We start from the raw sequence: 24,917 nt of genomic DNA on the forward strand, positions 1-24,917 counted from the left end.
TGTGCAGGAACTCATTGAAGACTGTGTTCCAGAACAAGGGGGCCTGGGACAGACCCTTGATGTACTGTTCTGGTGATTTGGTGGTATGGTGTCACTACTTCTATAACTCGTTGGGAGAGGAAAGTTTTAATGCTGTTGTATAAGTTGGCTGGGAATTTTTGCTTGTTGAAGTCTGCTCAGGACGCTCAGCCACCAAAGGGAGTTGAATGCCCCGGCAAAGTTCACTGCTATGGCGAAGAAGTATTTTTTCCGACATTCCTCAACAGCAACCAGAAGGTTCCTTGTGGCATCCAGAGTTCATAGCCCAAGCCTAAAGCCAAACTGATTGGGTGATTCCCAGTTGGCAGCAGAGTAGTAGGGTTGAATCCGCTTGTGTAGTAGTCACTCCAGTAGTTTGCTCATGACTGTGAGGAGGGCGATAGGCTGGTATGAGTTCGGTAGTTGTGGGTCCTTGCTGGGGTCCTTGAGAATCAGTTGTACGGTCATTTTACATTTTTTGGGGAAGTATCCCTCAGACAAGCATTGATTATATAGCTTTAGTAGTAGGTTTGGAGCCAATTGGACAACTCGCTTGTTAATCTCCGACTCTAGTAGATCTTTGCCCGGGCATTTTTTGGACTGGATTTGTGCTACAGCTTCTTGTGGTCGCTCTACAGCTTCCGTCTTGTAGTTTTCATTTTGCTTGCACAGGGTTTGCTGCTTTTCTGTGTTTGGGGTAACCGCCTCCTTGAAGAGGTTGTTCAAAATATTGTTAATGGACTGCTCACACATAGTTGTAAGTAGTCCTTGTGGGGTTCTGGTGGTTGTGAGAACTTTCCCCTAGGGAGTTTGTTGGTGGTTACCTTGTGTTCCCCTCCCCCCCAGGGGTTCTCATTTCCCATTGTTGTCACCAGGTATTCCTAGGCACTCTTTTTGCTCTTGCAAATTTTATCTGTGTATTGGTTCCTGGCTTCCCTATATCTTTGTCTCAAGACTTGAACCTCATTCTCTGGCCAGGTCCTGCATGCCCGCTGGAAATCCTTTCTTCGTTTTGTAACTTCCTTTCGGAGTGTCTGGATCTCCTGATTCCACCAGGACACCGTGCCAGGGGTGGAATTTTTCTTCCTAATTGCCATCTGAGCTACACTGGTAATGAGTTCTGTAACTGTTCTTTGGTGGTGATGTGGGTCTGATTCAGTCTCCTGTTCCTGTGGGCCACCAGATGTAGCTGCTTCCAGTTGTAGCGCAAAGAGGTCCCAGTTTGCTTTAGCAATCACAAATCTATATTGCAATTGTCTGATGATCGGTACTGTTGTTAGCTTTCTTATAGTCCTGTAGGTGATTACCCGGTAGTCAGAGGTCGTCCACGCGTTTTCCACCTTCCAGCCAGGGCAGTGCACAGCCATGTTTGTTGTGACAAGGGAAATGTCGATAATTGCCTCCCAGAGCGTGTTGCAGAATGTTGGGAGGTGGTGTGGTTTGTTTAACACGGTGGATCTCAATCCAGCTAGGAAGTCTTCCAGGAGTTGCCCATTATGGGTCCCGCTTCTGTCCTGCGTCGTGCTATATATGGGTGAACGACAGTTGATGTCTAGTTGATCTCCGCTTTATCAGTGATATTGATGAAGATATATCAGGCTTAGTGTCGAAGTTTGCAGATGATACAAAGGTTAGCAGGGTTGTTAATGACAGTGTGCTACTGCAATAGGATCTAGAAAATTTGGGCAGATGGGCTGATAAGTGGCAACTGAAGTTTAATATTGACAAATGTAAAGTACTGCATATGGGTAGAAGTAACCCCAGAGGAACATACCAACTGTGTGGTACTACACTTAGGGTGGTGGAAAATGAAGACCTGGGAGTGATTGTGCAGCCAGATATGAAGTTTTCTGAGCTATGCAAATGGGCTGCCAGAACAGGTCATGGGATATTGCCAATGATATACAGGAATTTTGCTAGCAGGGAAAAGGAGGTAATTATCCCTTTGTATAAGGCAATGGTCAGGCCATTCCTTGAATACTGCTTAGAGGTCTGGAGACCTCATTTTAAGAAGGATGTAGAGTTGCTTGAGCATGTACAGAGAAGGGCAACAATATTGGTGAGGGGTTCTCTTACCAAGAAAGGCTTAAGTTCTGCAAATTGCAGTGGCTGGAGAGTAGGCACCTGCAAGTTGATCTGATTGAGATGTATAAGGCCTTGAATGGGTTGAGCACGCTGAATTCTGATGGGATTCTTCTGCTTGCTCAGATTACAAACCTGAAGGGGCATAAATTCAAATTAAGGAAAGACAGTTGTAGAATAGATGTGCGGAAATTTGCCTTTAGCCAGCGAGTGGTTAATTGCTGGAACAAAGTTCCATCTGTCGTGAAAGTTGATAGCTTAAATAAATTCAAGGAGGAACTGGACAAACTTTTAGAGAGAATGCTTGTGTGAAATTTTTTTTTTTTTTTTTGGTTGATGCTACATAAGCCCATATACTTGCTTTCTTGTATCACATGCCTCTGTTACTACTACTACTACATTCATACATATATTTCTGTTTTGTGCAGTGAAGTGTATAATCTTTCATTATATGTTTACCTGCATATTTCTCTATCCTTTAGCACATATCAGTATCATTTTTATATATTCTATTAATACTGTGAAGCTTTAATAGGTTTTTCAAATGACTGTTTATATATCATAATAAATATCTATATAATATAATTAAATATCTGTAAATATCTAAGTCTATAGATGATACAAGAGTTAGCAGGGTAGTTAAAGACAGTAATCAGGATATGCTACTGCAACAATATCTAGAAGAATTATGCAGGTGGACTGAGAAATGGCAATTGAAGTAATCCCAGAATAACATACCAACTCTGTGGTACAACCCTGAGTGTAGCAGACAATAAGATTTGAGGGTAATTGTGCAATCAAATAGGTTGCCAGGACAGCTCAGTAATGTACAGGAATTTTGTCAGCTGCGATAGGTGGTTATTAGCCTGTTTTATAAGTCAATGATTAGGCCACATCTTGAGTACTGCATATAGGTCCGGAGGCCTCATTTTAGGAAGGACGTTGATCTATTGGAACAGGTGCAAAGAAGAGCAATGAGATTAGCATTAGCATTAGCATTAGTAGAGGCATTTGATGCAAGAAAGCAAGCTTATGCAGCATCAGCCAAAAAAAAAAAAAAAAAAAACCACTTCCACTTCACCCCTCTGTTCGTTCAAAATACCTGTCCAGCTGAGCCTTAAACTTATTTAGGCTATCAACCTCCACCACAAGGGATGGAAGTCTGTTCCACCAACCAACCACCCGCTGGCTAAAGGCAAATTTCCGCACGTCTATCCTACATCTGTCTTTCCTCAATTTGAATTTATGCCCTCTCAGGTGATTATTCTGAGCTAGAGGAAGAATCCCATCAGCATTGAGCATGCTTAAACCATTCAAGGCTTTATACACCTCTATCAGATCACCTCGCTGGTGCCTAGTCTCCAGACACTGTAATTTGCAAAACTTAAGCCTTTCTTCGTAAGAGCACCCCTTTGTTCCATTCACTAATCTTGTTGCCCTTCTCTGTACTCGTTCCAGCAGCTCTACATCCTTCTTGAAATGAGGCCTCCAGACCTGTATACAGTACTCTAGGTGTGGCCTGACCATCGCCTTATACAATGGAATAATCACCTCCTTATCCCTGCTGGAAAAATTCCTGTATATCATTGACAATACTCCATGAGCTACTCTTGCAGCCCGTCTGCACTGCTCAGAGAACTTCATATCTGCCTGCACAATCACCCCCAAGTCCCTTTCATTCTCTACCACTGTCAGTGTTGTACCATAGAGTTGATACGTTGCTCTGGGGTTGCTGTTTCCCATGTGTAGTACTTTACATTTGTCAATGTTAAACTTCATTTGCCACCTCTCAGCCCATCTGCTCAACCTTTCCAGATCCTGTTGCAGAAGCATAGTGTCAGTAGTGTCCTTGACAACCCTGCCAACCTTTGTATCGTCTGCAAACTTGGACATTAATCCCGATATACCATCATCAATATCATTTATAAATACAGAAAACAATAATGGACCCAACACTGAGCCCTGAGGGACTCCACTAATAACATCAGTCCACGATGAGCAGTGTCCATTGATTACCACTCTCTGTCTTCTCCCCCTCAACCACCCCTTTATCCATAGCAGCAATTTGCCTCCAATGTCACACTGCTCCAATTTGCGTAGCAGTCTTCCATGTGCAACGGTATCAAAAGCCTTTCTAAGATCCAAGTATATAATATCAAAGTTATTCCCTGCATCCAGTTCTTTTGTGACTGCATCATAGTATCCAGTCAAGTTGGTCAGGCAAGACTTCCCCTTAACAAAACCATGCTGTGTCTGAGCTATAACTGAAGTCTTGTCTAAATGATCCTGCAGTGCGTCTTTAACCAGTGCCTCCATTAATTTTCCTGGAACAGAAGTCAAGCTCACAGGTCTATAATTACTTGTGTCAGCCTTTGATCCTCCTTTGTGAATTGGGGTCACATTTGCACATTTCCAGTCTATGGGTACCTCCCCTGAGTCCAAGGAAGCTCTCATAATTATGGCTAAGGGTTTGCTTACTTCCTTTGCTGCCTCCTTTAATATAACTGGATAGATCCCATCCACCCCGGGTGCCTTTCTTGTGTTTATCTTCAACAGTTTCTCCTCCACTTTACTCCCAGTTATTTCAAGATTCTGTAACTTACTGCTAGAGTTGAATACACCTCTGGCATTCCCCTCGCTGAATAACTCCTCATGTGTGAATGTCGATGCAAAATATTCATTTAGTTTGTTAGCCACCTGAGCAGGATCATCAACACTTGACCCATCAATATCAAGTGGACCAATCTGATTCATCCCTTTCCTTCTAGAGTTTACATAAGTAAAGAACTCTTTGCTGTTTTTCTTTGCATCCCTTGCCAAGGATTTCTCATAATCTGCCTTCGCCTGCCTAACCTCCTTTGTAACTTGGTTGCATATCAACTTGTATCTATCATAGGCTTCTGTGTCATGTGTTAATTTGTAAGTATCCCATGCATTTTTCTTCTCTGCCATATGCCTCATTAGTTCATCTGACATCCATTTTGGCCTAAACCTTGAACAATATTTCTTAGTTGGTATGTAAAGCCTAGTAGCTTCCAAGATAAGTTCTTTGAATGCTTCCCATTTTTAATTTGCTGTTGGTAACATCATCAGTTGGTCCCACTGTATAGAATTTAAATACTGTCTCAGTCCATCGTAGTCGCCTTTACGGAAGCAATAACCCTTCCCTTTACCCCTAATGGTAGTTACCTCTTTGAGTAAATCCCACTTCAGCACACTGTGATCACTGCCACCTAGTGGTTCATTTATCTGCAGATTCTTGATGCATGAAGAATCACTGCTGATAATCAAATCAAGAGTATTACTCCCTCTAGTTGCCTCCCGAACATGCTGATGTAGAAAACAATCATCCAATAAATCCACAAAAGCCCTGCTAGTGTGTGAGTATCCAGCCCCCAAATTCCAGTCAATATCTGGGAAATTAAAATCTCCCATTATAAGACACTCTGATTTACTGGCCCACTCTATTTCCCTGTACAGTTCCTTATTATACTCATCAGAGTCATTAGGCCTATAGCACACTCCTACTCTCAATTTTGATCTCCCAATGCTTATGTCACACCAAACTGACTCCACACTGCACTGTCCAGCGATGTCGACTGGCTTCACTTCCTTGGTTTTTATGTGTTTCTTAACTAATAGCATAACACCTCCCCCCTTCCTATCCTGTCTATCCTTTCTGTAGACGTTGTACTCCCCAAATTGCAGTTCCGCATCCCTTATATCTGTGTGACACCACGTCTCTGATATCCCAACAATATCTGCCTTCGATGTTTTGAGCAATACCTCAAATTCATCAAATTTATTTACTAAACTCCTAGCATTGGTGTACACGCAAGTATACCTGCACCTGTTTCTATTCTTAGCTACCCTAACACAACCCATATGTTTACTTGTACCACAATGGCTCCCAGCAGTCTCTGAAATACCATGCATCTTGTTTTTAGGCCACATCTTGAGTACTGCATATAGGTCCGGAGGCCTCATTTTAGGAAGGACGTTGATCTATTGGAACAGGTGCAAAGAAGAGCAATGAGATTAGTGAGGGGAACAGAAGGGTGCTTTTATCAAGAACGGCTTTAGTTCTGCAGATTGCAGCATCTGGAAACTATGCACCTGCAATGAGATCTGAAGTGTTTAAGACATTAATTGGATTAAGCTAATTGCTGATGGCATCCTTCCTCTTGCTCAGACAACACACACACACATAAGAGGACATAAATCTAAATAGTGGAAAGTTGTTTCAGAAATTTACTTTCAGCCAGCAGGTAGGTGATTGTTAGAACAAACTTCCATCTGATATAGTGAAAGTTGGTAGCTTGAATAAATTTAAGGAGCTAGACAAATTATCAGAGGTGGTGGTGTATAAGCTTGCTTTCTTGCATCATTTTCCACCTAATATAAGTTTAGTATTGATATAGTACTAATATAAGTTTAGTATTGATATTTTTTTGTGTGACTTAAACAAAAAAGAAATATTACTGAGTTTACTTATTGAGGGTCCTCTGTGGCAGCTTAGTCAGCATGAAACATCACTGCTTGCTACTCATTTGGAGAGGTCTGGATTCATTTGCTATCTGTACTGAGGAATTCTTTAAGCTTCACTCAGAGATGTAGTTAGGCAATCACAAGCAAAAGGAGCACAGTTTGCTACCCCACAACATATAAATCAGCTTAAATACACATTGTACAGTTAAAATAAAAACATGACCTATATTATAATTAGTCAGCCAATAGAAGGTGGGGGGTGAAGTAGATGACTATGAAGGGAAATGGAGTTACTTCCTTAACCACAGCTGCAGTTAGCATTAGCAGAGCCATATGATGCAAGAAAGCAAGGTTATACAGCATTAGCAAAAAAAAATAAAAAATCTTCCCATTTCATCCATCCATTCGCTCCAAACGTTTGTCGATTTCTTCCATGAATTTATTTAAGCTATCAATTTCCACAACGACAGATGGAAGTTTGTTCCAGCAAACAACTACCCACTGGCTAAAGGCAAATTTCCGCACATCCGTTCTACAACTATCTTTCCTCAATTTGAGTTTATGCCCGCTCAGGTTTGTAATCTGAGCAAGAAGAAGAATCCCATCAGCATTCAGTCTGCTCAACCCATTCAAGTCCTTATACACCTCAATTAGATCACCTTGCAGGTGCCTAGTCTCCAAACGCTGCAATTTGCAGAACTTAAGCCTTTCTTGGTAAGAGCATCCCTTTGTTCCCCTCACCTTATTGCCCTTTTTTATACGCATTCTAGCAACTCTAAATCCTTCCTAAAGTGAGGCCTCCAGACCATCTGTATGCAGTACTCAAAGTGTGGCCTCACGATTGCCTTATACAAGGGGATGATGACCTGCTCTGGCAGCCTGTTTGCACTGCTCAGAAAACTTCATATCTGACTGCACAATTAGCCCCAGGTCCTTTTCATTCTCCACTACCCTGAGTGTAGTACCACACAGTTGGTACATTTCTCTGGGGTTATTGCTACCCATATGCAGTACTTTTCATTTGTCAATGTTAAACTTCAGTTGCCACTTCTCAGCTGATCCGCCCAACTTTTCTAGATCCTACTGCAGTAGCATACTGTCAGTAACAACCTTCCAACCTTTGTATCATCCGCAAACTTCAACATTAAGCATGATAAACCCTCATCAGTATCATTGAAACATACAAAACAACAATGAGCCTAACACAGAACCCTGGGGACTCCACTAATAACATTTGTCCATGAAGATTAGTGTCCTTGATTATCATTCTGTCTTCTCCCACACACCCATTCTTTTATCCATTGTAGCAACTTGCCCTTAATGCCATACTGCTCTAATTTGTACAGTAGTCTTCAATGTGCAACAGTATTAAAACCTTCCTGAAATCCAATTATAAGATATCAATATTATTTTTTTGCGTCCAGTTCCTTCGTGACCATATCATAGTATCCAATCAAATTGGTCAGACAAGACTTTCCCTTAACAAACCCATGCTGTGTCTGAATTATTACAGCAGTCTTGTCTAGATGATCATACAATGCTTCTTTAATCAGTGACTTTGTTATTTTTCCTGGAACATAAGTTAAACTAACAAATCTGTAATTACTTGTGTCACCCTTTGTGAATCGGAAATACATTTGCACTTCTCCTGCCCGTGGGGACCTCCTCTGAGTCCAACAATGCTCTCATAATTATAGCTAAGGGTTTGCTTACTTCCTTTTCTGTCACCTTTAATATAACTGGATAGATCAAATCCACCCCAGGTGCATTTCTTATGTTTAACTTCAACAATTTCTCCTCCACTCTGCTCTCAGTTATTACAAAATCATTTAGCTCCCTATTAGAGTTCAATAAGCTTCTGTTCTCAACTTCCTTACAGAATTCCTCATTTGAGCCCAGTTGTGTGATAATCATATCATGTCACTCAATGAAAAATATTTAATGCATATTCAAACTGATTTTAATATTTCCTCTAGTTATCTAGCAATTTGAGAAAAACTGTTTAATGGAAAATGAATTTTCATAAATTACATCGTTATGTCAATATTTGCAGATGACATGATGATTGGGAGAGTCATTAAAGATCAGTGCTCCTTCTGGATAACTTGAACAACCAACTTCAGATATGGTCAGAGAAGTAGCAGCTATGTTTTAATGCAGCTAAATCAGGGTCTTACACTTGGAGAATAGCAACCCCAAAATAAATTATACACTTGATGAAGTTGAATTAAAAACAGTGGAGGAAGAAATAGATCTGGGAATTATGATACAGGCAGATACAAAGTTTTCTGAACAGTGTAAACAGGCAGCCAGGAAAGCCCATGGTGTCTTGTCGATGATTTATTGAACGTTATCCTGTAGTAATAGAGAGATCGTAATCCCACTGTATAAGGCAATTGTAAGAGCACATTTGGAATACTGTGTTCAAGTATGGAGACCTCATCTGAAAAAAGACTGAGCTTTTTGAAAGGGTCCAAAGACGAGCAACTCGCATGGTGAGATTGGCAAAAGGCGACCATGTGAGGAAAGACTCCAATTATGTGGGCTACAGATCTTGGCAACCAGGCAACTCAGAGGTGACCCGATTGAGGTTAATAAAGCTCTGAGGGGGATTAGTAAAATTTAGGTTTAGACTAGCTTGTAAGAAGTTTTCTTTTAGCTAGTGAGTCATTGATTCATTGATTGCTGGAACTAGTTGCCCTTGCAGGTAGTGAGCTGACAGTTTGAATAAATTCAAAGGTCAGTTGGATAGTTACCTATATGAGGAGGAAATCATATAATTTGTATTTTCTTATCTACTTGTGGTTTTTTTTTTTTTTTTTTGCCAGTGCAGCAAAAGCCTGTGGCTTCCTTGCACTATATGGCAAATACTATTATTGAAGGATTATTAATAATGTTTTTTGAATGATTTAATTTCAGTAAGTAATTTAAGAATAAAGTAGAAGCAAGTGAACTACTTATAATTATCTAATAAGGGCCACAAAAATTGTGATGCTTATCAAAGAGAATGTGCAAAAAAAATAATTATGAAGAAATCACTAAAATAATTATGGACAATGAAAATAAATTATTCACAATAAAAAAATAACTAAACCTCCACAAATTTTAACAGCAATGGTATTTTAACTTCACATTGCACAGTCTGTCAGGTGGCAAAAAAACCTTAAGTGACATCATCATAACTGTCTTCAAATGAAATCCCCATGTAACCAGGTGGCTTGAGATTGCATTCTGTTCTGAGTAGGGATGTTGGTTGACTGTACTTTGTGACCAGTGCAACAAATGCAAGTGGTTATATTGAGGCTTTAGTGGCATCATTTGATTCCTACTATAAGGACTAAATAAATAGTTATTCACTTTCCAGCGAGTGAATAACTATATTTTTCAGTGGTAAGTATTTTACTTTTATTCAATAAATCTGCAGTCTGTTGTCACTTTCTAATATTGTCATAGACAAACTGATCATTCTTGGCCAGTGATTACAATGCAGGACATAATGCTACTCTGCAAGGGGAATTGAACCTCATGGCTTTCACATTTAAAATATTCAGCCTTGATCTCAACCCCAACGAAAATTGTTGTCATGTGATAAGAAAAATACAAAACCATTCCAGAAAAACAGCAATAATTGTAAAGACACCTATGTTTTTGGCACCGTGAGTTGGTTCTTATATTTGTTTCATTTCATGCAAGTACAGTGTACAACTTTCATAGCAGCAAAAGGTGGCCATATCCATACTTTTTATTGCAAAACAGGATTACAATTACAGATATGAATATATTAATAATGTTTTCACATTTCAAAATTTATGTCCACTTTTAGTATCCGATAATCCCCCCCCCCCCATAAGCTCCAATACAGATTATAAGCTCGGTGAATTTTGTAACTTAAAAGAAATGGCTTTAATTTAGAAATGCAAAATAGCAACATGTTTTTTGTGGTGTATGTTAGTTTATTATTGTTTTGACATCCAGTTGTGTTATGTTATATTAGAATTATTGCTGCTGCTGTAAAGACCTGTTTGATAAAGTCATCAGGTTCAATTCCCATTGCAGAGTAGCAAAATCCATGAAAGCTGTAGTTAACTGATAAAAGGTAGCGGTGCAAAATTTTTTTCCTCAATGAAACTGAATTTTCCTCTTAAGAAAGGAAAATTTGGAGTTTCTTAAAGTTTGCTTTACAGATATGATATAATATATTATTTGTTGTTGTTGAAAGAAATTTTTTTACTAATTCAGAACACTTGCATTTACTTTTATTTTTACAATACCAGGTTGAACTGGAGACTCATGTTGGTTTTTGTGGAGGCTTACAAAGAAACAGAAGCACTGGTGATACTGCTCCTTATTATGCCACCTCTTTTATGGAAGTCATTTTTCATGTTTCTACCAGGATGCCTACTTCTGCTGATGATGAAGCAATGACTAAGAAGGTTCTATTTTTATATACTCTTAGGATGCTTTCATTTAATTCTCTAAATTATTAGTTTGGAAGAATTTCTTGTTATTTATAACAAGATCTCAAGAAATTTGTTCAAGGTCTAAGTTTCACTACTAAAATTTAAGTTGCCAGTTAGGGGAAGTCTTTTGGAACAGTCAGTAAACTTGAGTTAGGTGATGAGATGAAAAATACTAATGTTCACCTTTCTTGTTAGTTTTAAATTCATAATACTAACTTCCCAAAGTAGCTGATACCAGTCAACCTCGTGCTATAATATTGGATGGTCCATGAAAATTAAGAGCTTTTAAATTTTTTTACGTGAATAACTTTTATCAGCCATGTGAACAAAAATCCTTAAGGTAAACAGTAATCATGAAATGCCCTTCAGGTTAACTTTAATTTTTGCGCTATCCTGATGAAAGCCAGATATGATTGTCTCATATACTTCACATTTCTTCAACCAATAAGATTGGTCCATAAAATAATGCAGTTCATAGTTTAGCATCCATACTAAAAGCTTCTCATACTGTACTTTTATCAAAAGTCATGCCATTCCTTGCAAGATACAGACCACAGAATTCATAAAACAAAGAAGCAGTTTGCCTCATAGTCTGTTAGCCTGACATATAAAATTGTAGTTGTCAAGCTGGACTTCTTAGTCACTATGCTCACCATGGCAACCATGTTTGTCAGTCCCCGTATATAGTTAATTATATATAATATCGGTGTTTAGATACACCATAGACACTCTTAAAAAAACTACAAAGTAGTTGTTGTGGGCATCATTTGCTCTGTCTCATATTGTGCTCTGCCTTCACGATGAGTTGCCATAATGCTGCACTACCTCAAATAAGTAACGCTTCACTAATAGAGAAGACTATTGTTACTTATTCTCAGTGAGTACCACCACCCAGACATGTTTCGAGGCTATTGGCCTATCATCAGTGGGTGGGCAGGTACCCTAGTATTGCAGACATGACGACCCAGTTGTGAAGTTAATCGCACAATATATTGTGCGATTAACTCATGGCAACTCGTCGTGAAGGCAGAGCACAATATGAGAAAGAGCAAATGATGCCCACAACAACTACTTTGTAGTTTTTTTGAGTGTCTATGGTGCATCTAAACACTGATATTATATAGATACTAAACTCTTAAAGTATTATGCCATGCGCATTTAATTATTTTAAATATTATCTTATACACCTTTTGGCATCTCTCATATTTGTGCGATTAACTTCACAACTGGGTCGTCATGTCTGCAATACTAGGGTACCTGTCCACCCACTGATGATAGGCCAATAGCCTCGAAACATGTCTGGGTGGTGGTACTCACTGAGAATAAGTAACAATAGTCTTCTCTATTAGTGAAGCGTTACTTATTTGAGGTAGTGCAGCATCATGGCAACTCGTCGTGAAGGCAGAGCACAATATGAGAAAGAGCAAATGATGCCCACAACAACTACTTTGTAGTTTTTTTAAAGTGTCTATGGTGTATCTAAACACCAATATTATATAGATACTAAACTCTTTAAAGTATTATGCCATGCGCATTTAATTATTTTAAATAGTTAATTATATACTTCTGTAGCTTGTAGTATAAAAAGGCTAAATTTGATTTATTATTATAGTATTATAATTATGTATATTTATAATTAGTATACATATTATGCTGATATATAATTTAAAACATCACATAGGAACACATTTTTTAAGAAAAATAAACACTTTTTTTTATTATTCTGCACTCTCTTATGGGTAATTGCAAAAATCATACATTAACCTTCTGATTTGCAAACACCATACATTCCTGGAAAGTAATTCATAAAGTGAATGTTTGTAAATCAGGAGCTATTTTTCCTTAGATATAATGGTAAAACAAGAGGATGTGTTCCAAAACATAATTTGTTCACTCCTAGAATATTCATGACAGCTGGGAATAATTATAAAATGATCTAACAATAAAATTTAAAACTTTTTTTTAATAATGATATTTTAAAACAACATCTTTCAAGGTACTGGCAAGTGTGTTGCATTTGAGAAGCCACACTTGTGAATTAATGAAGTATATGAGTACACACAAATATTTTTGCTTAGAAAAAATCATATTTCTGCAGTTTAGCAAAATGGCTTTGGAGTTGTTCGTAGAGAATGGTTATTACTTTATAATTTATTGATTAACCACGAACCCTCATTTCTGCAGTCATGTTGCACTGTAACTAACCTAATGGATATTCTTTACACCCTATATAGCTGCTTGTTTATTACTAGAAACTGAAACTACTTTGGAAAGAATAAAAAACAGTTTTTCTCCATCTCTCCCACTTCCATTAATAAATTATTTAATATTTGCTCTTTTATCACGTGCTTAATAGTATGTTTCAACAAAAATATTCTTTAAATAGTGTGTGCGTTATTTATCTCCACATATAGTAATTGTTAAATATATATATATATATATATACACACACACACACACACATATATATATATATATTTGCTTCCTTTACTTGTGTCTAATGCTCCAAAACTATGCGTTTTGGAGCATTAGACATACGATAACTTTTGTTATTTTCCTTTTTCTGCTTATTTTGCTTCTTAACAGTTGTATATTACTACTATATATATATATATATATTGGTCTATTTTATTTAATTAAATGTTATAAATGTCATTATTAAATGTTATTAATGCATACAATAGCATTAACGTTGCACAACTGACAAATTCCTAATACTGTAAACTTGACCAGATATCATTATCATAATATTCAATAAGAACACAATATATATATATATATATATATATATATATATATACATATTGTGTGGTTTGTAAAATAAAGTGTCTGTGAAAATGGAAATGAAAAGTACACACGGTGCCTGAACTAAGAGAAGTTTAAGGCATAGTCGAAAGTGGAAGTGAAGTAGTGGTTAAACAGGTGAAAGAATTTGAAAAACCTAGTACAAAATGTAGTATTACGATAAAAGCCGCATATTTGCCCCCCCCCCCTTTTTTTTCTAATGCTACAGACAAGTTTGGATACTCAGTACCTTATACATGGTCAGGAGTAGTCCCCCTGATGAATTTCCTAGCTGTGTATCATATTTTCATCTACTATATTCAGATTTTGCATATTTGTCATCCCCTGATTCCATCTCTTGCTAAAATTGCCCTTGCATATCTGAATACAGTGTTATTTATTTATTTATTATTTATTATTTTTAATTTTTATTTTTGTACTTTACATTTGTCAATGTTAAACTTCATTTGCCACCTCTCAGCCCATCTGCTCAACCTTTCCAGATCCTGTTGCAGCAGCATAGTGTCAGTAGTGTCCTTGACAACCCTGCCTACCTTTGTATCGTCTGCAATCTTCGACATTAAGCTTGATATACCATCATCAATATCATTTATAAATACAGAAACCAATAATGGACCCAACACTGAGCCCTGAGGGACTCCACTAATAACATTAGTCCATGACGAGCAGTGTCCATTGATTACCACTCTGTCTTCTCCCCTTCAGCCACCCCTTTATCCACAGCAGCAATTTGCCTCCAATGTCACACTGCTCCAATTTGTGCAGCAGTCTTCCATTTGCAACAGTATCAAAAGCCTTTCTAAGATCCAAGTATATAATATCAAAGTTATTCCCTGCATCCAGTTCCTTTGTGATTGCATCATAGTATCCAATCAAATTGGTCAGGCAAGACTTCCCCTTAACAAATCCATGCTGTGTCCGAGCTATAACTGAAGTCTTGTCTAAATGATCCTGCAGTGCTTCTTTAACTAGTCCCTCCATTAATTTTCCTGGAACAGAAGTTAAACTCCCAGGTCTATAATTAATAGACCTGGGACTATAATAATTAATAACTCTATAATAATTAATAGAATAATCATGCTTAAGGTATTTTAAACACATAACATTTATATCCCTTCATTTAATTACAAACACAGTATAAAACCTAGAGACACAGGGTGAAAATTCACATCGAAGGAGGCTGTAAATATGTATATAGCTATCCCCTCGGACATACACGTGTCGTTATGCCTTAGAAAAGCTATACCGGCCCTTGTCCAGGGGATAGCATTTCCTTTTTTTTTTTGGTTTCTCAGTCCCAGTTCATTTTTGTACTAGGTTTTTCACATTATTTCACATGTTTAACCACTACTTAACTTCCACTTTCGACTATGCCTTAAATTTCTCTTAGTTCAGGCACCATGTGTACTTTTCATTTCCATTTTCACAGACACTATTAATTTTACAAACCACACATTATTTATGTCCTTTTGCTTCCTTTACTGCTGCACTGTGCATTTTGGAGCATTAGACATACGATAACTTTTGTTATTTCCCTTTTTCTGCTTATTTTGCTTCTTAACAGTTGTATATTACTATTTTATATATATATATATATATATATATATATATATATATATTATTTTATTATTTAAGATGTTAGTTTTAGTGGTAAAGTCTAATGGTGTATTTATAATCAAAATTTAGCAGGTTATAGTGTATACCAAGAAACCAACCAGTAATATAATGGCCCAAGAAACATAAGAACCTATGTATGCGCCTATGGCAACCTGGAAAAAATATATATATGCAATATAACATAAGGCAAAACCTTACATATCAAAATTATATTATAAAATAAAATTATGTTAATTATAGGTATATAGATACATTGAAAGGGACTTTTTTGAGGGCTAACCCTTTCAATGTTAGTCAGTGTTAGTTAATTATGGTTGAGAGGGTTAGCCCTCGAAAAAGTCCCTTTCAATGTATCTATATACCTATAATTAACATAATTTTATTTTATAATATAATTTTGATATGTAAGGTTTTGCCTTATGTTATATTGCATATATATATTTTTTTTTTTCCAGGCTGCCGTAGGCACGTACGTAGGTTCTTATGTTTCTTGGGCCGTTATATTACCGGTTGGTTTCTCGGTATACACTATAACCTGCTAAATTTTGATTATAAATACACCATTAGACTCTACAACTAAAACTAACATCTTAAATAATAAAATAATACACAGACAGATGTCGTGTTAAATCATATAAGAACATTAATCGGATCTGTGTTGGTTTATTATTTATTAAATTAAATTTGGTATATTTATTATATTTAGTTTATTGATTCTGAATTTTACATACTTTGGATATATATTTAAGTAAATAGATTAAAGAAATAGAATAATATGTGAGTATAATGTTGAATATATAGAATGCCAAACTTTTTTTTTTTTTTTTTTTTATGAAAACCCCAAACACGAGAGGTATTAGAACCTATAGTACTTAGTACTGTGCTTGGGTTGGAGGTTGAGAAGATGAAAGAAGATATTTGTTGATATTAGACTTGAACTTCGGTAGACTGTAATTTTCAGGAAATACGTATGAAGGAAGGTTGTTCCAGAAAATAGCAGTTGAATGAATAAAAGAGGAAGGCAAAACGTTGGTTCTGTGAGTTTGAAATTTGACAGTAAATGGATGTTGGCTGGTGGTGGTGGCGGCATGTGTTTGTACTGTTTTGAAAGAGAGAGAGAGAGAGAGAGAGAGTGGGAATTATAGAAGCCAATTCAGAAAAACAGTGCCCATGGTAGTATCTGTAGAAAAGGCATGCAGCAGAAACAGTATGTCTATGAAACAGCAAGTGGAGAGACTGTTAGACAGGAGTCATTAATTAACCTAACTGCCCTCTTCTGAATGGAATCTAGATGCCTGAGAGAGGTTTTGGGGGCACAGCCCCAGATGTAGGAACAATATTCCATGGTAGGGCAGATTTGCGATTTGTACAGATTGAAGAGCTGTTAGGAAAAAAAGTAACTCCGAGAGTGAAAGCGAAAACGAAATTTTTTAGATGCAGAGAAAGCAATATTTGTAATGTGCTTGTGCCAAGAGAAATTAGAAGACGGTAATCTCCAAAAGAGATATATCATCTTGCCTAGAAATCGGAGTGTCACTAAAGATAAGCATAGGAGCAGAAGAATCTTTTTTGCGAGATATAAGACAGGACTGAGTTTTACAAGGATTGAAATCAACTAAGTTGTCTTTGCCCCACTGGAGAAATACCTGGAGAACGGCATTTAAGGAATTGGTAGCGGATATTCGAGAAGTTGAAGCTAATTGAGCAAGGCAAGGTTTCTCAAAATGAAAAGTGGAAGAACGCAATGTGCTATCATTGGCAAAACGATGGATAGGATTTCCAGTCAATAGAAGAAAGTCATTAATATACAAGAGGAAAAGAGTGGGGGAAAGAACTGAACCTTGGGGGACACCAGCATTAATGGAGAAGTTAGAAGACAGAGACATCTACCATCACCCTCAGTGAGTGATCAGAGAGAAAACTGGATAACCAATTACAAAAAACAGTTGGCAAACAGTTGTTTAGAAGACCTTTAAGCCAAACACGATCGAAAGCCTTTGCGATATCAAGAGCAACTGCTTGTATTTCACCGAGCTTTTGCATTGAATTTGTCCATAAATGGGTAACACAACAGTGACTGAGTTTTAGAAGGAATTAAATCAACTAAGTTGTCTTTGATGGACTGGACAATTACCTGGAGAACGGCATTTAAACAATTGGTAGTGGATATTCAAGAAGTTGAAGCTGATTGAGCAGGGCAAAGTTTCTCAAAATGGAAAGTGCAATGCAATATGTGCTATCATCGGCAAAACTATGGATAGGATTTCCAGTCAATGGAAGGTGTTTAATATTAAAGAGGAAAAGGGTGAGGGAAAGAACTGAACCTTGGGGGACTCCAGCATTAGTGGAGAAGTTAGAAGACAGGGAGCCATCTACCATCACACCCTCAGTGAGTGATCCGAGAGAAAACTGGATAACCAATTAAAAAAAAAAACAGTTGGCAAACCATAAGATGGAAGCTTGTTTAGAAGACCTTTATGCCAAACATGATCGAAAGCCTTTGAGATGTCAAGAGCAACTGCTTATGTTTCACCGAACTTTTCCGTTGAATTTGTCCATAAATGGGTAACATAAGCATGAATATCACCAGTGGATCGACACCGACGGAATCCATACTGGCGATCGATGATCAGACAGAAGGTTTCTAGATAGTTTAAGAGTTGGCAGTTGATTGATTTCTCCATTACTTTAAAAAGAGTAGAAGTAATTGCAATGGGACAATAATTTGATGAGAGATATTTGTCACCCTTTTTAGGAACTGACTGAATATCAGCAAATTTCCAAGCAGAAGAAAAAACACCTTTGGAATAAGAAAGTGAAAAAAAGGCAGCAAAGAACAGGAGTAAGTTCAGGAGCACGGGTTTTGAGAACAAGTGAAGAAATACCATCAGGACCTGGAGCTTTCTTAGCATCAAGATTCGTCAAAATCCTTCTGACATCCTTTTGACGGAAGATCACAGGAGGCATTGAATGGAGCATGTTGGGAATGGTGGCAAGTGTTTTACCAAGATCATTATTACATAAGTTGGAAGAAAAATGGGATGGTAGCAGGTCAGCTTTATCCTTGGCTGAAGTGACAACAGAACCATCTGGTTTTGACAGAGGTGGGTGCAGAGATCGGCAAAAGTTGCAGCCAATAGCTTTGCAAAGATACCAGAATGCTCAGCTACCATTAGGGCAAGAAGCAAGTTTTCTACTTTTAGCCTGTTCAAAATCTAGTTTGGACTGATTAATAACTGCTTTACAATTGTTGTGAGCTTTGGTGTAGGCAGAAAATGAAACTGAAGAAGTGGAAACAAACCAATTATGATATGCAACGTTCTTCTCTTGAAAGTGGAGTGTGGAATAAAGGATTCCGTACCTACAAGAATAATTTCACTGACATGGTGTGAGCAAACATTGACATCATAATTTTTGAAACAGTAATCCGACCAAAGAAAAGAAATCTCGCTGGTCATCCCATTTTGCATTCTTCTAATGCCAAACAATATGAGGTTGGGAATAGCCATGAGATAACATTGGAGAAGAGACAATCACCAAGTTGTTATCTGAGATTCCTAAAGGACCAATCACTTTGACCGTGTACTTCGAAGGGTTGTTTGTGAGAAAAAGATCAAGCATGTTGGCTGTATAGTTAGGATTGTTCGGTATTCTTGTAGGTAAATGAATAATCTGTGCAAGGTCATTAGTAATTGCAAAAGCCTCAGCATCTCTACTAGCTGGATCAGTGTGACTAGAAAACGGAAACCAGCTGGAGTTGTGAACATTAAAATCACCAAGGAAAATTACCTCACTGTTAGGAAAGTTGGACTGGAGAAAGTCAAGTTGCAAAGAGAGGAAGTCTGAGCTCCAAGTGATTAGTGGAGTTGGGAGAATGGTAGAGACAACAAATGAATTTGACCGAATGAGCTAGAGAGATTTTAAGCCAGAGAAGATTGAAAAGAGGAAGATTCCAAATTGCCAACTTTCTGACGGAATATCGGAACGAACATATGCACAAGTACCACCTTTGAGGCGAAAGGAATCATACAGCGAATAATTTGGGCAACTGAGATGAGCAGTAGTTGAATCAACCGATAACTGAGATTCTGTCAGAAAAAGTACATGGGGTTTGGCAGACTGCAAGTGGAAATGGACATCGTTGAGATTAGAATTGAGACCATATTTGTGAAATGAACTAGGAAGTGTTTGGGAGGTTTAGATCTTTTCGCAGATAAGCTTACTCTATTAGTTTGACAATTCATGGTGTATTCAATATTAAGAAAAAAGTGGGAGGGAACATGCTATATGAAGTAATGAAATTTTTGGGTACGGCATACACATGGTAAGAATATACCTAGATCCTTGACGTAATGTGGCCTCGACAATACCACCCGCATACACACTACTCGGACTGCCTCCAGTCACTGTCTGGCAGAGTAGAGGTAGCAAGATTATACACCAGCTGATCCAGAAGCCTCCTAAAGAGTTACCAATAGGTTCGGTCTGGTGTACTAACTAGCAGCTGGCTTGCAAACACTGTTTTAGAGCTGTACCCTCGAAATAAACCTGTAAGAAGTAAAAGAAAAAGTGATGAAAAATAAGAAAGGAAGAGTGAAAGTTTAAAGAAAATAAAGTTCTATGCATGTTATAATATGCTTAAAAAATTTCAGTAGTAATATATTAAATTAGTATACAGAAGAAAATTTAAATAATTAAAAGCAAGATTAAATTAGAAATAAATTATGAATCCAGGTATTAATGTAAAATGGGGGGACATAAATATAATTTGTAATTAAGCCAAAATCGGTGAAATGAATTATAAGAAACATTAATACCAAGTTAATTTAATGGATAAATTATCATTGATAGATCAAGGGATTGCAATCATACTGATCTATCCAGGATGACACATCATTTTGAACATCCAAATGAATATTGAAAAAAGTACCAGAAATTGGCTGAAAAACAAAAGTTTTTTTTTTTTTTTTTCCCAAAAAATATTTTACAGGAGTGCAGCATTCTTGTATTATAGCCCTAAATGTATAAAGAGTACATTATGTATGTTTTGCATCATATTGCTAATTGGTTTTTGTTTGCTTTTTTTTCTGTCTTTTTTTGCAGGTCTTATTATCTTATTTAGTATTTTACGAGCATTTACACAGAAATGCTCTGTTTTTTTCAGATAGTTATAATTAAATAATTTACCAAAACAAAAAAAAATATATTTTTAAATATTATTAAACCTTTCTTTTTCACTAGTTACGCCACCTTGGTAATGATGAAGTGCACATTGTGTGGTCTGAACATAGTAGAGATTATCGACGTGGAATTATAGCAACAGAATATTGTGATGTTTTGATAGTGATTTATCCATTAGAAAATCAATTATACCGTATTAGTATTTCTCGAAAACCTGAGGTGAGTATGTCTCATTATTTAGGGTAAATTTTTAAAATTAGCACCTTATTGTGTAAATGTAGATTGTGTAGAATTTGTAAAAGTAAATCATCTAATCTGTTGTGAGTGGAAAATAAAGAAATATGAAAAAAGTGTGATAGACTTTTTTTGGAGTCATTTACAAACCACAATTCGGGTTGAAGCAATTCAGATTTTTCACATGTTCTGTTTATTTGTTTTTTTGATAAACTTCTAGAATTGCTTTTCCTAATTTTTATTTATTTTATTATTATATTTTTTTTCCCAGGTTCCTTACTTTGGTCCTCTTTTTAATGATGCAGTTGTAAATCGAAAAATTTTACCAGGACTTGTTCGAGCCACTGCTGTTAACGCTAGCAGAGCCATGAGATCTTTGACACCTTTATATCAAAATTTGTATCCTTTTGAGATAATGTGCCTTGAAATTTTTAAATTAATAGCTTCTACTTTTCTATCATGTTTCTTTAAATATCATTAATTTATTGCTATCATTAAATTAGGCTAGATTTTTAAAAATAAAAGTTTTCAGTTTCACATTAAACATTTACGATGTATGTTAGAATCCTGATTTAAAGGATTCTAATAATTCCTTAATTTCAGATTTTCCCATGGTGTTTTTATTTCTTGTGGTCCCAGCAAAAGCCTCATATAAATAACCCCTGCCAAAATTAGTGTTTCTCATTCCCTACACTTAGTCTACACCCAGATTTAGTATTGTAGTTGGGAACCCCTATTTACGCTAGGAGTTCCCAACCTTTTTTACCTGTTGGCCCCCCTTTAAGAAACAAATTTTTTCCTCATCCAAAAAATGCACACATTTTAATTTGTGGCTATATTATAAGAAAAATCGGTTTATAATAATTAATTATTTACAAAAATTTGTAAATTTTCAAGGCCAGTGTTCATGGTTATATTTTTAAATAATATATTATTATATTATTTGCCCATTGACCCCCTCCCCCCCATTCAACCTCTTGACATGTATTGATCCCTCTTTCAAGGTGATTGAACCACAAGGCAGTCAATATCAACCTCCATTGGGAAACCCTGATCTACCATAAGTACCCATATGTGTTGATGTTTATTCAAGGTAAACTTTAGTTCTGCACAGGTTTTATATGTATAGTGGTGACTGTATTCATGCCATTCCTGGATATTATTACATTGACGGTGACTGGTAGTAGTAGTAATAGTAGCAACAGTATTGATATTTGTGCCAAAGTGATATTCCAACTTGTGAGTTACAGTAGCGCTCAAAAAAATTGTATCGCCTCATTTTTTAACTTGTTTGTCCTTATACTGGCAGATAGTCTTTTAGAAATAGCTGAAAGAACATAATAACAATGCACATATGCTGCATTATATTAGATTTATGGACAGCCTTTAGTTCTCTTGAAAATTTACAATTAAATAAACAGAAATCTAAAAATCACAAGAACTTACATTTCAACAGCTTTATTAGTTAGGTAAAATTAAAATGGAATGAACTATTTAAAATAATCACATCGACAAAGGTGCACTTCTCAATGTACATCTGTAATGATTTGAAGGACTAAAACTAAGGGCTTGATGGAGGCTTTCATGATCATCATCAGTTGGTTAGTGAGGCCAAGCCCGACTGGGCTAGTCGGGTGGGTAAAGTGCCTGCCTGGCAACCCAAAGGTCACAGGTTCGAATCCCGCCTCGGGCTTGGATCAAAGTACTGCAAAAACCTTGGGAGGTGCATTATGGCCACAGCCGATGCGCCAACAACTACCAAACAAAAAAAAAAAAAAAAAAAAAATTGAGTCCAGAATGAAGAGGGGTGATTATATATGTTTCAATTCCCATGATATAGTTTGCCCTTATCCACACAAACTGCATCATGGGAATTAAACATATACATATATATAAGTTGGTATTAATATATTAAATAAAGTATGCATAAAATAAATGGATGCGAAAATTACACAGAGTGCCAGTAACTAGAAGGGTGAGGATAGTAGAAAAGGAAGTGTAGTAGATATGTGAAAGGTAAAAGAATGTTAATATTCTAAAAGTTATGATGAATTAAGAAAATTATGGGTTGAATTACAAAGCCAATAGAAGGTGGGTGAACTGTGAAGTAAAATTAGAACAGTAAAATACAAATAAAATAAAAAGTGGTACAGCTGTCATCAGATATGGGGGTAAACATATTTAGATAAAGGTCAAATATAGGTAAGGCAAATGTGCGGAATCTGATGTCAGCGGAAGCAAATATTGATACATGATCAGGTATTTCACCAGGGGACTGCACCTGACCATGTATCAGGAACTGCATTTCTATACTTTTCCTAGTAGTAGAAGAAAGGTGAAAGGCCAAAAAGCAACAAAAATGTAATTAGCACATTATAATACAGTATGGACAAAGTAATCCCAATGCAGTGTCATTTATTAAGGTAAAAATAAGGATCAAGTTAGAATAAAATAATGTTAGTATAATTACGTAGAGTTTTGTGTAGGATTTAAAAGTTGTAATTATGTGGAGATTGGAATTCAATAATTTGATAATTCAATAATTTAGAACAAGCACATGGTATAGGGTGAGGTATGAAATTGAGAATAGGAAAAGGAAATAGGAATACAGTAAACACCCGCTATTCGTGGTTGCTGATTTAATATAAAATGAAACCTAAAAAAATGTGAATTTTAAAGCGCTGTGAACATTTTCCGCCATAAAAAACATGGGCGTGGCTAAAATTATCTTTCCCAGTCAAAACAGCGCTCAGTGCTTTATTACTTACAAAAGTAATAAATCTACCGTTTTGCAGTGTAAAACAGACTTTTTCGAGTGTGTTAATGGAAGAAAGTGACTTTATTGTGGACAAGTTCTTTCTAACCCGTACAAAAAATATCGCTACGAATAACAAGGGAAATGTGAAAAGATCAAAGAAGGTGATGACATCAGCAAATAAAATTGAGTTATTAGATAAAATTTCTAATGGTGAAAGTGTCTCCTCATTGGCAAAACGTTATAAAATCAACAAGTCAACAATACGATTAATCAAGAAATCAGAAAAAATAATCCGCCGTAGTGTCCATGAAAACGCACTAATTGCTTCAAAAATTTACTCTGTAACTCGTGATGTTAAATTAGGAAAACTGGAAAAGGCTTTAAATCTGTGGATAGAAGACCGAACTCAAAATAAAATTCCGTTAAGTTCACTCGTCATTTGTGAAAAGGCAAAACTCCTTTATCAACATTTTAGCGAAACCGGTGATAGCACTGGCGGGATAAGTTTTTTTAGCTAGCAAAGGCGCTGGTTTGAAAGATTTGTTTGTAATTTGTTTGAAAAAAATTTCTAATAATATTACATTTAATATTAAATTGTTTCTTATTTTCATTTTGATGCCATATGCTTGCATTTCACTATGTACTGTCTATGTATATAGTCATATTATGAAGGTACATATAATACATACATAGACAAAATTTTAGACTAGTTTTTCTTATATATTTCATACTTTGCAACGGAACCCCTTTATTACTATGGGAGCCATAACTCAGTATTCGCGGCATTTCTCAGGAACGTAACCCCCACAAATAGCGGAGGTTTACTGTATTTAAATAAATAAAGACTAAAAATAGAAATAGGATATTAGGAACGTTCATATCACCTCGTATACACTAATAGTTTTACAAACAGGTAGAAATAGAAAGCAGAAAGATAAAAAGCAAAGAAAAAGTTATTTAATAACACTAAGCTAGCTAGAGTTGTTATTTGGTTTTTAGAAGCATTAGCAACTAAGGCCATATTGCTCCGGAGATATGCAGTGGTCATTTCCCTGACCTTTCCGCTGGGGTTGTGAAACCCAACCTTATAGTAAGGGCTCTGGCTTTGTAAGCATTAGTATAAAAGGGAGCTAATACCAAATGCTTGTATTGTAAGGAAAAGGCAGGCGTAAAAATACATAAGTCGACACATGCCGAGAAATGAATCTAAAACGAAATCGAAAGTATAATAATAAGGTGAACGATACCTGGAGTTTTCAAGTAGTGCTAAATAT

At 36.5% G+C, this 24,917-nt stretch overlaps 1 protein-coding gene across 5 annotated transcripts in view; it reads left to right on the forward strand.

The window, feature by feature from the left end:
• LOC150085023 (ral GTPase-activating protein subunit alpha-1) overlaps nucleotides 1-24,917 on the forward strand; it is a 529,619-nt gene that overhangs the window by 466,742 nt on the left and 37,960 nt on the right. For all 5 annotated transcript variants that reach the window (XM_090376739.1, XM_090376741.1, XM_090376740.1 and 2 more), the window contains 3 exons: nucleotides 10,863-11,021; nucleotides 20,712-20,870; nucleotides 21,157-21,284. In XM_090376739.1, coding sequence (XP_090232865.1) covers nucleotides 10,863-11,021; nucleotides 20,712-20,870; nucleotides 21,157-21,284 — 446 coding nt within the window. The remainder of the gene's footprint in view (nucleotides 1-10,862; nucleotides 11,022-20,711; nucleotides 20,871-21,156; nucleotides 21,285-24,917) is intronic.

This window comes from Mastigoproctus giganteus, chromosome 6 (genome assembly GCF_048544385.1).
Source record: "Mastigoproctus giganteus isolate SK-2022 chromosome 6, ASM4854438v1, whole genome shotgun sequence".
Classification (NCBI taxonomy): Eukaryota; Metazoa; Arthropoda; class Arachnida; order Uropygi; family Thelyphonidae; genus Mastigoproctus; species Mastigoproctus giganteus.